This window comes from Sceloporus undulatus, chromosome 2, assembly GCF_019175285.1.
Source record: "Sceloporus undulatus isolate JIND9_A2432 ecotype Alabama chromosome 2, SceUnd_v1.1, whole genome shotgun sequence".
Lineage (NCBI taxonomy): Eukaryota > Metazoa > Chordata > Lepidosauria > Squamata > Phrynosomatidae > Sceloporus > Sceloporus undulatus.
In genome coordinates this window covers 142187387-142201949 of record NC_056523.1, presented here as the reverse complement: position 1 = coordinate 142201949, position 14563 = coordinate 142187387, and the positions used below count along the sequence as shown (strand labels likewise).

General features: G+C 42.5%; 1 protein-coding gene across 1 annotated transcript in view; it reads right to left on the bottom strand.

The window, feature by feature from the left end:
* Positions 1–14563, bottom strand: part of CACNA1G (calcium voltage-gated channel subunit alpha1 G) — a 539836-nt gene that overhangs the window by 33302 nt on the left and 491971 nt on the right. The window contains 7 exon segments of the mRNA XM_042449813.1: positions 1847–1902; positions 1905–1919; positions 4567–4599; positions 4602–4636; positions 4638–4675; positions 4677–4698; positions 6656–6765. Of these exon segments, the coding sequence (XP_042305747.1) occupies positions 1847–1902; positions 1905–1919; positions 4567–4599; positions 4602–4636; positions 4638–4675; positions 4677–4698; positions 6656–6765 (309 nt within the window).

Below are 14563 nucleotides of genomic sequence, written 5' to 3'. Positions count from 1 at the left end.
GAAGCCTGGAAGGAGCAGACTAGGACACCTGTGCGGGTGTTTCCCTCCTCCTTTCTGGCCTCTGAGGGCCCCCAGGGCCCCTCAGAAGCTGGGAAGGAGCTCTTGGTGTTCTTTGTGCAAAATCCCTCTCAGCACCTTGTGCCTTCCTGGGTTGAGACAGTGGCCATGCTTTCTGCCTTTTTATTTTGAATTGCATTTTAGTAGTTTCCATGCTTGTAACTATTATTATTATTATTATTATTAGTATTATGTATTAGTATTATACTTGCCCTTGGTGTTCTTTGTGCAAATCCCCTCTTGGCACCTTGTGCCTTCCGGGTTGGAGACAGTGCATGCTTTGCTGCCTTTTTTAAAATTTGCTTTGTAATAGTTTCCATGCGGGAACTATTATATATTATTATTATCACATCATCATCATCATCATCATCATCATCATCATCATCACTCGGGGGAGGAGCTTGCGACTCCTCCCGGACGGTGGAAGCCACCCCCACATGCAGCCCCGACCCCGGAGGTGGAAGCTCCACACCCAGCTTCGGCCCCCAGTGTCTGAGGGACAGCACACCACCCGGCCCCCGGCTCAAAAAGCTGCCTACCCCTGTTTTAAATGGCTGCGTACAAGAAGGAATTTTATCAAGTGTTGCTTGCCATGCACCAGGTAAAAGCACCAACCTCCTGAAATTACCTCTTCTACATGGTGTTGTGGACAACATCTGTGGAGATCAGAGTTAGAATCCCCATTTGGCTGTGGAACCCAGAGATGACCTTGGGCAAGTCACATGCTCTCGTCTCAGAGGAAGGGGATGGCAAAGTCTTCGAGAACTATTTTGCGAAGAAAACCCTATACATAGGTTCATTAGAGTGTTAAGCATAAGTAGGAAATGACTGAAGGCACACAATTATAAAAACAACTGTAAAGGGGTAAGCACCCGGCCCGCTTTTCAACAAGAACCAACTAGATGGACAGTTGAATTGTATGTCAGTATCAGAACACATCCTCCATTACATTTGAAGGTTGAGCAGTATAAGGAGTGCAGTACAAGCTGTGTAAACCCCACATAGCTGTGTTGTCTAATAGGGAGAAATTCCAGGGATCTCAAGAAGTACAAGCTGGGGGCAATGCTGCTCCATGTGTTGTCCCCTGTGGCAGCTACTTCACTTTTCCTATAACAGGGCCACCCCTGGATAACATAATGTTGTTTTTATCTGTCATTTTACCATCCTCTGGTTCAGTACCCAGGTATTTCTTCTGTTTCATTGATTTTAAGCTGATTTTGTAAGACAGATGTGTATTCATATCTTTTCTTCTTGTGTGGGTTTGGATGGTCCCCCCTCCCCCCCCCCCCGGCCTTGCACAAACCAGCTTTTTTATTTAGAGTCCTGGAGATGTCTTGAAGTTTTCTCTCTTCTTGCTTCTTGTGCTCACGGCATCAGGTTGTTTGTTTATTTGTTGTTTTCCTGTTTTCTGTTTTGTGTATAACACCACACCACACACAACACAGTGTTGTTCTTTGAAAGACATCAATCCTGCAACACTGAGAAAAGGAAGTACATGCTTGCGCAAGTATACAAGAACAGCAAACAGGCAGTGAGTTTAAGTAGTAGACAATCCAATTTGAAAACAAGATATGAAAAATTAGAAGATTTTCTGGCATGACCCAGAGATCTAGAAAACCTACCACTAAAGGGGGGAACAGAACTGTTGCTTATCCATAGTTTTAAGTCCTGAGAAAATGAGGGTGAGAATAAATGTGAAAAAGAAAAAGGAAAAAAAGAGACTTTTCAAGGCAACGAGAAACTTGAGAAAAATGCATCTGAAGTCTTGTTGGTAGACACAAGAGGTTACCTGAGGCAGTGCTTGCATGACTGTGTCCAGCAGAGCTCTCTCAATCCCTACGGCCTCTTCAGCAATTTCAGCACTGTAGAAAATGAAATGTTCATCGTATCATTGCCACAGTACTGGGTGTGTGAAAAGGAAAATGTCCCATCAGGTTCTCTAAGCATCACTACAAGTCGCTTCTGCTGAGATGAAAGGGTATGGCCATACTCCATGATTATGATGTGTGTTGGCCAGGACATAGTGGCTAAAATCCTGTGGACTTCACTGTTTTTTGCCCAGGGCTTCAGGAATGAACCTCACCTCCCTCCCTCTCTAAATTGGGTGCTACTGAACGTGTGCCAAGCACACACAAGCGACCTTTTCTGCTGCCAGTGGTAAAGGAACGAGTTTGGAAAGGTCAGAAATATAGCTAATATACAGACTATGAGAATTCAGCTTTGAGCTAAAGAATTATGAAGCCATTGGTTTCAATGGCAGCAAGACTGGGAAACAAATGAAGTCTTATTTTGATTCTAAATCCAAGGTGCACTAAATAGTGAACTTCTGACCTTCAGAGCTAAGGAATTTTAAATCAATGCCACCACGCCAATTGTTCTATAACAAACTTGTTTAACACTTCTATTTGCTTGCCTAAGATATATTCTATACCTCCTTTGTTGGAAACATAGGAATCAGAATTTCATGCAGAGTGCTTGAGGGCCAAACAATCCCAGTCTTACAACTTGGTCATAGCAGTGATAAAACCTTACACTTTATGCATCATGGCAGAGCTGGGGACACTAGGTTCAATCTCAGGTCAGTCATGAAGCTCACTGGGTGACTCGTGCCAATACTATTCCTCACCACAAAGTATCTCAAAGGATTGTTGTGACGACAGAATGGGAGAGAAGAGAACTATGGCCTCGTTCCCACTATGGTTTAAACTGGATCGTACCAAATCACGATCCATTTTAAATGAGCATGGTTACCACTTAATCCGAATTGTTCAAGTGATCGGAAAGGGGCGGACATGCTTTTGACTTGTTAAAAACCTGCGTAAAAAAGATAATGGGTAAATACGAATCTTTTGGACTGAATTGATTTATTTTGGAATGAATCGATTCAGCCAAGTGGGAAAACAGGTGAATTTGAATCTGCCCTGGCAGTCCGGCTTCCCCTGTCTCTCTGCCCTCATGCCCTTCCTCTGATCTTCCCGCCTGCCTCCCAATGTCCAGCCTGTCTTCAATTGTCCTCCTGGCCATGCCTCTCCTTTCTCCAGCCTGCCTCCCCATCCCCAGTCTTCAGCCTCCTCCTGATCTCCAGCATGTCTCCCACTCCAGCCTGCTCCCCATCCTTCGGCCTGCCTTCCTGATCTCCAGCCCGCTTCCCTGCCTCAACAACAACCACAATTTTTAGCACGGCAGAGAGTAAGACATGAAAATTGTTCACACCTAGAACCCTTATAGCTGCTGTGTTGGCATTTCCCTTGGTAAATTTGTCTGCCTCTTTTCTTTGGATGCCTAAGCCATATCTCTAAATGCCACTGAAGTTAAAGTTATTGCAATGCTGAAATTTGGGAAATGAAGAACAAATCATTGATTGGTAGAACTCATTAGGAGGGGCAAAGCCCTAGAGTTGCCAAAGATGGAAAGACTTGAAGGCACAGCAAACAACAAGTGTGTGTGTGTGGTGTGTGTGTGTGTGTGTGTGTGTGGCCACTGAGACATATGTGTGTGTGTGGCATAGGTGTGTGTGTGAATAATAATAATAAGAATAATAATAATAATAATAATAGATATATTATAGCTCGCCCAATCACAAGGATTCCGGGTGGGTTACAGCAATAAAAATACAGAATACAATAAAATAAAATACAATAAAATAAGTCATATATAGATGACTGTGTGTGTGTTTGTTATTAGCATATGAGTACCAGTGCAATTTTGGGACTTGAAACTGCAATCCTGCATCCACAGGGGGTGGGACAGAAATTACCCCCCCCCCCCCATTGAAAGATAAGAGCACTGGACTCAGAGATGTCCCTTCTCCAGCTTCTGCGGGCTTTTTGTTCTCCAATTCAGGTGAAAAGGGAAACATATGGACATGGCATGTAAAGACCAGGAGATGGCTTGCATCTGCAGGATCGTAAGTCCTCCTGATTCCTATACAGTGGTGCCTCGGGTTACGAAATTAATTCGTAACGCGGCCGCTTTCGTAACCCGAAAAGCCTTTGTAAGCCGAATTGCCATAGGCGCTAATGGGGAAAAGCCGCGATTCCGTGCGAAAAAGCCGAAAAAAGGCACAAAAGTTTTTTCGTAACCCGAAAAAACATTCGTAACCCGAAACAATAATTCCCTATGGGATTTTTTCGTATCCCGAAAATTTCGTAACCTGGGTATGCGTATCCCGAGGTACCCTGTACAGGGAAAGTAATTCAAAACAAAATAATACAAAGATGTTGGGGTGGGGGGGAACAGAGGAAGAGAGGCAAAACGGCTCCCCTCAGTTCTGGAGGCTGGTGATGCCATGGTCAGAGCACACCACAGCTAATAATAGCCGGCTCTGTAAAGATGTTAGGAGTGGGATGATAATAAGAACAAGACAAAGTGCACTGAGATGAGTGTTAGCCATGCAAGTTATGTTTGAAGGTAGCCATGCGTATGGGAAACTACTGTGCCAGAAATTAGCCTTCTCTGGGGCTGAACATTCTGGAAGATGGGATGCCCCTGGTGCAATGGAAGACTGACCTCGGGCAATCCTCAGAGATCTCATGATGCGAAGATGGTGGGATTGATAGGCAGTGATGCATTCACCTCTTTCTTCCAGTGTGATCCCCATGATGGACAACAGCACTATTTGCCAGGTCTAATTGGTTCCATCTAAAGGCACACAAAAATGGAAAAAAATGGCTGAATTATTTCAGCAGGAGGGAGGGGGACTTATGTGATAAAGGAATTCCAATCATTTCAGTTATTCCAGTACTCCTAACTGACATCACCTCAGCAATTTTTGAGATGAAACATATTAAACAAAATTTATTATTAGATTATACATTAGTCAAGACTGAACACTGTAGACTGGAAGAGAAAGGGCAAAGTTGAAATTGAATTCATTCACAGGGAAATGTGGATGATAAAGTGTTGGTTTAATTTTCTTTAAATGTTTTATTCACACTAAATTTCCCAAGTATGATTTTTACTAAACCTAGGGACAACCCTTTCAAGTGTTAAAAACACTTTTGTTCCCAAGGTTAAGTCACCATGCAAGACAGGATAGCAAGACTCTGAGGTTTCTCTTGAGGTCCCCAGATACAACCACAGAGAGGATCAAACACAAGGGAGAAAATGACATTACACAAGTTTTTTTGTGGAGATTTAGGGATGGAAAGAACATTCACAAAATTCGCATTCCCAATTGAGAGAGGCTGTCTCAATAGACCAAGGCTACGTGGGCAAGTTCAATGGGATATAGGTAGGGATGCCATATCCCGCGGCCCCCTGGGACAAACCCACTTTTGGGGGACCCCCCTGCCTGCCTCGGCCCGTTCTCCCAATTCCGGCCTTTGTTGTCCTTTTGCCCAGCCTCCAGGCTGGGCGCACTCATGCGGCCATTACCGCGGCCGCTAGCGCGGCTGGCTGGCCGGCCACCCACCACCTCCTCCTCCTCCTCCATGGCCGTGCCGCGCCGCCCTCCGCCTCCACCGCTCCCCCTCCCCCTCCCCCAGCACAGCTGCTGCGCTTGCCTGGGCCACGGCCGGCAGCAGCGCGTGCTCACCCCTTTTGCGCACTCGCACGCGGGGCTTAAGGGGCAATGCTCGCCTTCTAAGCCTTCTGGCCAATGGCAGACAAGCAGGGGCTGGCCTAGTTTCCAGCCCCAGTCTACCATTGGCCAGTGTCAGGAGCCTTGGAGGAGGAGGCGGAGGCAAAGGAGGAGGAGGAAGAGGAGGCAAAGGAGGAGGCGGCAGCGGTGGCGGCAAAGGAGTAAGAGGAGGAGGAGGAGGCAAAGGAGGAGGATAGGCTTCTGGGCCAGGGGGAGGGAAAAGTTTTTTTAAATTATTTTTAAATATATACAACCCAGCCTTGGTTTTTTATTTTATTTTATTTTATTTTTAAATATATACAACCCAGCCTTGGTTATTTTATTTTATTTTATTTTTGTTATTAAATAACAAAGTGTCCTCCATTTTGACCATGTCTAAGAAACATGCATTTATATTAACATTTTAAAAAAAATCATTATTTTTTGGTGCGTCCTCCATTTAAAAATGTGTCCTACATTTGTAAATCTTGTCCTACATTTGTCCCGGTTTGGAGCTCCTGACTTATGGCAACCCTAGATATAGGTACCATTATCTTTCCATGACTTGCCCCTTTTATTTTATATTCACCATAAAGTAGTTCATAAGTTACAATATACAAGTAAGTAAATAATACTAGTTTTCTCTCTAATATGCAGAATCAAGGATGACCTTAAACATGAGGTCCACTTTACAAAGCAAAACTGAAGTACCACTGAAAGGGCAGGAAAATGTCAATGAAATAGCTTATATAACATGATCCCAGAAGAGACCAGCTTTCTGATGTTCAGCTTTAGGTTTCAAAGGGTCATTCTTGAGCAGTCTTTATACATATATGTAGAAGGAGTTTTTTGGAGGTTTTTTGATAGATTTTTCTTGAATGGGTGTTTTGCTGCTAAGGACTGTGCAATCGAGGATCCATTAGGTCAGCTACAGCCCATATTTATGCTAACACAATGAAATATGAAGGAAAGACACTAGAACATTCCCATAAATATTGCCCACATCATATTGCAAAGTTACACTGGATCAGTATTTACCTGTCTTGAAAGAACCGGCGAAATCCAAATGCAATTAGCTTGAAAACAGACTCCATGACAAAGATGATGGTGAAGATGTAATTGCAAATCTTCAGAGCTTCATCAAGAACCTGAATATATAGAAACAACCTCTGGGTTACTGAGAAAACTGAACAAGGATTGATTTCACTCCCTGCACACTCTCTGTGTCTCTGCCTCTCTGTTTAAAACCATGACTCATTGCATCCTAGGCATGGGTGAATATTTAAGTCTCAAGTTTTCTTCATAACTGCACAAAAAGCTTTAAAAAACAAAAGAGACAGTGAACCTGATAAATTTACCCATCCAGGCAGAGGGCTTTGAATGTATACTTCTTCAAACTACAGTTTTTAAACACTGTGCATTTAACCATGTTTGTGGTAATGAATTAGATTTCTCACCTCTTTTTTTGAGCATGGTTCCAAATCTAAGGGGTCCTCTCTAGAAGAAGTGGCTACTGTTTATTTAATTTACATTCTACTTTTCTCCCAACATAAGACCCATGCTAGCTTACAACAAATTAAAACAAAGTAAAGCTAAAATATTATTATTATAGAAAAGTTAAAAACAATGAAATAATTTTATTAAAAGCATAAAGTTAACAACAACACAATGTTTATTTATGGCCTCTTTACCAGTTAAATCAAAGCATTTGAAAACATGTTTAGAACATAATAAAGATAAAAGCTCAGGACACTACATTAAAAGAACCCAAGCAAAATGGTCTTTATCTACCAGTGGAAGGAAAGCAGAGAATGGGCTAACTGGACCTCCCATGGGAGACAGTTCCACAGGCTGGGAAAAGCCACTCGTAAGGTTCTTTTCTAGGCCTGTGTTGGTGGTGGGGCCATGAGAAATCCCTCTTCAACAAACTTAAAACTTGGGTGCGCTCTATAAGAGATATGGTCTTACAAACAGTCTGGACCCAAGCCATGCGAGACTTTAAAGATCACAATCAACACTTTGATTTGGGCCCAGAAATGGATCACTAGTCGGTGGAGTTGTTTCAAATGGGAGTTATATGGTCCCCTTAACCAGCCCCAGTCAAAAGTCTGGCTGCAACATTTTGGACCTGTGGAAGTCTCTGACAGTTTCCACAGGCAGCCCCATGTAGAGTGCATTGCAGTAATTCAACTGGAATGTAATCAAGGTATGTGTCACCATGGCCAGAATTCATAGATTTATTTTTTTTATTTTTATTTCTTTTGGCTGCAATCCTCTGAGCAGAGAAAGTGTCTCTGAGGCCAGAGAATGAATCAGAGATTGCCTGTTCTGAGGTCGCCAGCAATATTCTGATTGGGCAGCAGGAGAACAGGGAGAGAGAGAGAGAGAGAGAGAGAGAGAGAGAGATCTGATCTTCTGTCCCACTCCCCACACTCTGAGCCTGGCCTAGCTACCATTTTGGCTTCAGGCTCAATTCAGTAAGGAGCACTAACATGGTGATATTCCAGTTTTGTCCCAAGGCACACCATCAGCCAGAGCTGATCTGTGCTGAAAACAAATACTTCCAGAAGAACCTGCAGCTTCTTTGACTCTTAAGCCATTGTTTGCCTGTACTGCCAAATGTTGTTCCTGCTGTAAAATTAATGGCTCTTATTTCTTCTAGTTCTCATTTAAAAGCTGCTTGCATTTTGTGTAGGGCAGGGTGGACAAATGTGGCCCACTCAGATGTTTGGGGGCCTAAAGCCCCAACCAGCTCTAGCCAACATAGTCAGTGATGAGGGAGGAATCACAGAAGTTTGCAGTCAAAGGAACACAGCAATGGAAAGCTACAGCTGGCCCCATATGGGAGAAGTTCTATTTGTTGGCACTGATACCCAGCCAACTGGTGATATTCAGCTGGAAACAGAAAATGCCCTTCAAAATGCACTTTGTTCCTTCTGTGTTCTCGTATTGAATCTTTTCTCTTACCCTCACCATTCATTGCTTGTTCTCCATGTTGCTACTGTTGGAAGTGTAACAACACCCTGCACTGAAAGAGTTAATGCCTCTGAGTGGACATTAGTAATGACATTAGATGATCTGAGAGACTTGCAGTGATCTCCCTCTCTACCTATCCCTGTGACCACTCTGTGATGTAAACTGATACTCTTAGGAATGTTTCCATTCCCCTTTTCATTCCACTCTTCTCTGAGACCATCCTAGAGAGGTTGCTAGATTAGAATAACTCCCTCAGTAACTTTCTTGTCTTAGAATCAAGTTCCTATAGTAAAGACTTTAGATTGTTTTCTAAGCCACTGGTGTTTTTGCTCCTTAATTAAAATTGCATTTTACTAATTCTAATGGCTTCTTCCTGATTTTGCCTTTTGAGAATCAACGTTTGGACTAAAGACTCCAGCCTTCCTTGGATATGAAGGCTTTTCCCTAAAAAAACAACAACCATGAGTTCTTGTTATAACTTCCTGATTTGTTGGCTTGGGGTGAGGAGGCAGTTTGAAATACTGACTCCTCACAGTGGCTCTATTAAAAGGCCCACCATCCCATGAGGTTGGTGACCTTCATATCCACTTGTTTCATTCTTTTGTAGGGGACTGTTTATAGTATTATCTTAGTTCTGCACAAGGGTTCTTCCAAAGCCTTTTTTAAAAAAACAACAAGTAGTCATCATGTGTTGAGTGGATCTATGGGTTGAAGGGCAAATGCTCTCCCCTTGTATGTTTTATTTCTTTTAAAAAGAGTTATAATGTTATAGTTCAAATGTGCCATTTCACTGATGCACTATAACACTATAACTTTAATTTTAAAAAAGAAAGAAAAAAGAAAAGAGGAGATGAAAAGGGAACATGTTGTTCTCACATGTTTTGGAGTTGAATAAAATGGGTGGGTAGGAATAAAATGTTGCAGCTGGTGCCGGCAGTTATCAGAAAATAGGCTAGGTCAACAAAAACATTGCTTGGATACTTTGGAAAAGCCTGAGAATGACAGCAACAAATGTTGCCATCCCTGACACATGTGCCTCATCTGGAGAAACCCAGTTGATTGCACTTGCCCCCTGCTCCAGTTGACAGTTGCTGCATTTCTGGTTCACCTTATACCCATCTTCATCTTTGTTTCTTCTAGTTACTGAAGCCAGATGACAATTTGTTCCTGCTTCCAGATTTCAGCTATGATTCTCCAGCTATAAACTGCGTGTAGGTAATAGATTGACTTGACATATAATAATGGTATTTAAATGCACTGTGTTTCTTCACATGGAAAAAGTGCTGAAGCACAGCTGATCCTGGAATTACGGGGGCTGACACCCAGAACAATTATCTACCTAGTCCTTGCCCTAGTTCTAGAAGGCTATAAACAAAACAAGTGACCTGGCCACTGTGCCTTTAAGCTTTTTCTTTCTTATTTGTTTTATGTTCTTATTGGTAAGGAACAGACTATAACTTAGAAATTTGATGACTGAATACTTTGTGGCTATAATGACTTTTTGCTTTCTTAAACCAATAACTCTCCTCATTTTCTGTGTCACTGCATTAGTATGTACAGCGCTGTGTAAATTTACAGCGCTTTATAAATAAAGGTTAATAATAATAATAATAATAATAATAATAATAATAGAGAGCCAGACACAGAGCATCATGTGCCTTCTTTGGGTCTCCTCTTCAGTGTGTATACACTCAAGAGAGAAGGCCCCTTCATGCTTATATGCCTTCCACCCAGTAATAAGAGACCCAGTTCACCCAATAGATACAGCTTGTCAAAAGCACATATTGTAAAATCCTATCCTCCTTTTCTATACAGTTCCACTTTCAATTGGCCTAATGTGTGTGTTACTTGAAAAGTGTCTTGTTAAACCATTCTTAAAATTCTGGCCAATTTGGGTTGTGGTTTTAACATCAAAAGGGGTTTCTAGGAGGTTTGAGGTATCCATCCTCAAAAGGTACCCTTTTCACCTTGTTTCACTGCATTACTTGAAACATAGATTAAGAACAGTACAGAACTAATATAGAACACTCATTATATAAAACAAACAATTTCCAAATGCTTGCTGGATGCTAGAAAGACAGCAAGGAGTGAACCAGCCCACCTTCCCCAGGAAGGGACCTCCAGAGCTGAATAGACCTTTTCCCACATTCCCAAAAATCATGCCTGTCAAGGTGATGGAATTGACAGAAGTGTCTTCTGCAAAGAACTAAGAGTTTGGGCAGGCTCATATGAGAAGATCTGACTGTTCAAACAGTCCAGACATGGGCTGCAAAGGTCTTTATAGGTCATAACCAGCACTTATAATTCTGTCTGGAAATGGACCAGCAAGCAACCAGTGGAGCTACTGCAAGAAAGGGAGTTGTAGGCTCCCTGTACCCAGCACCCATTAACAATTTGCTTGCAGCAACTTGATCAGGCTGAAGTTTCCAAACATTCTTCAAAGGCAGCCTCCCACAGAATGTATTACAGCAATCTAAACAGAATTGAACCAAGGCACTTTCCCAAGGAACAGTGGCAATCAACACACTAGTTTCAATTGTGTAAATGCATTCCTAGCCACTGCCAAACCTGAGCATCCATGTTTAAGGCTGAGTCCAGAAGAACGCCCAAATTTCAAAGCTGCATTTTCAGAGGGAGTGTAACTCCATCCAGCAAAGGGTCAATCCCTGTTCCGTGATATGCATTGAAAGGAGGTACACCTCTGCCTTGTCTGGATGAAACTTCAATTTGTTTACCTTTAGACAAAACTCTCTGTCTTGCCACATTGTAATGGAATGTCATGAAGCCACAAGAGAACATTTTGAGACCAGGCACCCCTTTCCCACTAAGGAGATCACCATTCAAAAGAAACCTTCTATGTACCAATCATCTACTGGAATTATCACTTCTGTCTGATTTGCCTCCAAATGCACATCTAAATACAGCTTCCATCCACCTACAATGTACTGCTTTCAATGAAATGCACACCCCTTTCTTAATGAAAAGAAAGCTATCTGAGAACAAGTATCTGCACATGCATTCTACTGAAGGTTATGCACTGTTTACAGACAAAACCTGCACATACAATTTAAACAGGTGTTTATGATCTAGAAAGTGATGACAGTATGCAACCACAGACCTCATTAGTTAGGTGCATTATTATTATTATTAACCTTTATTTATAAAGCGCTGTCAATTTACACAGCACTATACATAGAAACTTTTAGTTAGACGGTTCCCTGCCTGCAGGCTTACAATCTAAAAAGACACGACACAAAAGGGGAAGGGAGAGGTGGTGGGGAAGGGGATCAGGTCCAGCAGTTCTTCTCTACCTCCGAGGCCTGGACCGAGGCAGATGGAATGGAGGAAGGGCTTTTGTTCTTAATGGATGGTCAAAAGGAGAAGGGAATCACAGTAGGGAAGGGGGAAAGTCTAGCTCATCTGCTCTCTCACATAGGCCTCTCTCCCCCTCAAGATGGTGGTCGGAAGGAGGGCTCTTTGTCCTTCAGGCGAGGCCTGTAGTTGCTGGCCTTCCCCCCCCCCCCCCCAAGATGGTGATGCATTGTGCTGGTTTGATAGGCACTCACTATCATCTAATTGCTTACTAAGATCGGATGGTATAAAAAGCTTCCTGCCGGTGCACTACTAATTAACAATAAATGTATGCTTTTAAAGTTTATAATCAACATATCCCAATGAACAACGCCAGACAAAGCTCAGAGCACCACTTACAATGTATTTCAGCACTGGCTCATATAGCCTTCCAAAGTATTTACATGGTAAACCAACAACTTAGGTCATGTGCTCTCACCTTGAACATGATGTTTTAACCCACTATCTTCATTTTAATCATTTCGCATTAGACATTCAAGCATCATCCAGCCTCAATGACTGTTTCACCTTTGCTTTTTGTATTGCACTGACTCCTTGTCAGAGCAATGGGGAATAAAAATAAGCACAGGGGACACAAATTGGCAGTCATTCCCATCTAGCTGTCATAAGCAAGTGATTTGGCAGTTCGTGGCAAGTGGTTGTTATTATAATTTGAATGTGATCCTAAATACAGCCATTTGGCAGGTTCATATACTGGGGGTCTGGTCTGCCTCTTAGCCAAAATGCTGAGTCACCACAGCAGAAATAGAGAAAGGCAGTTGGTAGCCAGTCCTGCTAGAGAATATATCCTTGAGGCTGAGGAGGCACTACAGGGGTCAAAAAGGGTAACGATTTCAGGATTTGACCTGAGAATGACTAGCAACCGCTACCCTGCTTCGCTAAGTCCCTCTGGGCTCTGAAAACTGCTTACAACACTTCTGTTTATCAGCTTTCATTGCATCTTGCAGACAATCATCAGTACTTTCCAAGGAAAAGGCAATATATCAGCAGCTTGATACTTGTTTCTTTAAATCCTTCAGTAACTGCAGATCCCACTGTGCGTATGAGGAGGGTGGACACAGAATGTCTAAACGAGTAAACATATTGTTTTGTAGCCTTCACTGATGAATAGTAATTCCCCCACCCCCTGTTACATGTACCCTTATGTTTGATACCTTATAATAATTTTCAGCTCAGTAACTTCCTTGCTTTATTTAAAATCCAGTGATGGTTAAATGATGAATCCCTCCTGCTTAGCTGTTGCTAGTTGTGAAGTTTTTATATACTGGAGTATGTTTATCTTTATTGGAAGGTCACCTCAACAGATCACAACTGGTTCAAAAGATGGTTATAGATATTTTAAACATACAAATCAAAATAATACAATAAATACTGTAGTTGTCATATTACCTAATGCTTGGAGTTGATTGCACTACTACTACTACTACTAATAAAATTTATTTATATTTTCCCGCCTCTCTCGGGTGGATCAAGGCGGGATCACAACCTAATTTGGGGGTGCAATACAGAATAAAACACAAGAGTTCAATAAAATACATAACAATTAGCAATTAAAAACAGAACACAAAGCGACACTAAAATTCAAGGAGGTGGATTCGTGTCTTATATAAAATCGGGTGGGTATGCTTGCCAGAAAAGCTCCATCTTAATTGCCCTGCTGAAGGTTTCCAGGGAGGTAGTAAGACAGATCTCTTCCGGGAGACTATTCCACAATCTTGGAGCCCGTGAAATAATAATAATAATAATAATAATTAATAATAATAATCAATAATTAATAATAACTATTTCTATACCGCCGGTGGCAAGCCAATCTGGGCGGTGAACAACATAAAAATTTACAGAACAAAAATATACAAAATATTTATACGCTGCCCCCCCCTTAAAAATATTAAACACTTAAATGTATTAAAATGGGACTATAACAATGTATAATTATACTATCTTAAACTAAACCCCCAAACCCTCAGTAATCCTCACCATCAGGGGATGGGGCCACGAGAGGAATAAGGGAAATCGGGGAGCCCGGGAGCCTGGGCCGGGAAAAAATTTAATCTAGAAAGGCCTGCCGGAAGAGATCCGTCTTGACAGCTTTTTAAAAGCTGTTTAAAGATGTTAACTGACGGATCTCATCCGGCAGGTCATTCCAGAGCTTAGGGGCGACAACAGAGAATGCCCTCTGAGAGGTAGCCGCAAGTCTAGATTTTGAAGGCTGCAGCAAATTCCTCCCAGAGGAGCGGAGAGCATGGAGAGGATTGTAAGGGAGGAGGCGGTCTCTAAGATAGCTTGGACCCAAGCCATTTAGGGCTTTAAAGGTGATAACCAACACCTTGTACTGGGCCTGGAAGCTGATGGGCAGCCAGTGGAGGGACCTCAAGACAGGAGTGATGTGGTCCCTCCTAGATGTTCCTGAAACAAGCCTGGCTGCCATGTTTTGGACCAGCTGAAGTTTCCGGGTCAAGGACAAAGGTAGCCCCATGTAGAGCGCATTACAGAAGTCGAGGCGTGAGGTTACAAGCGTGTGCACAACAGTCTCAAGGTCCCTTACTTCCAGAAAAGGGCGCAGCTGGTGTATCAGCCGAAGCTGATAACAGGCACTCC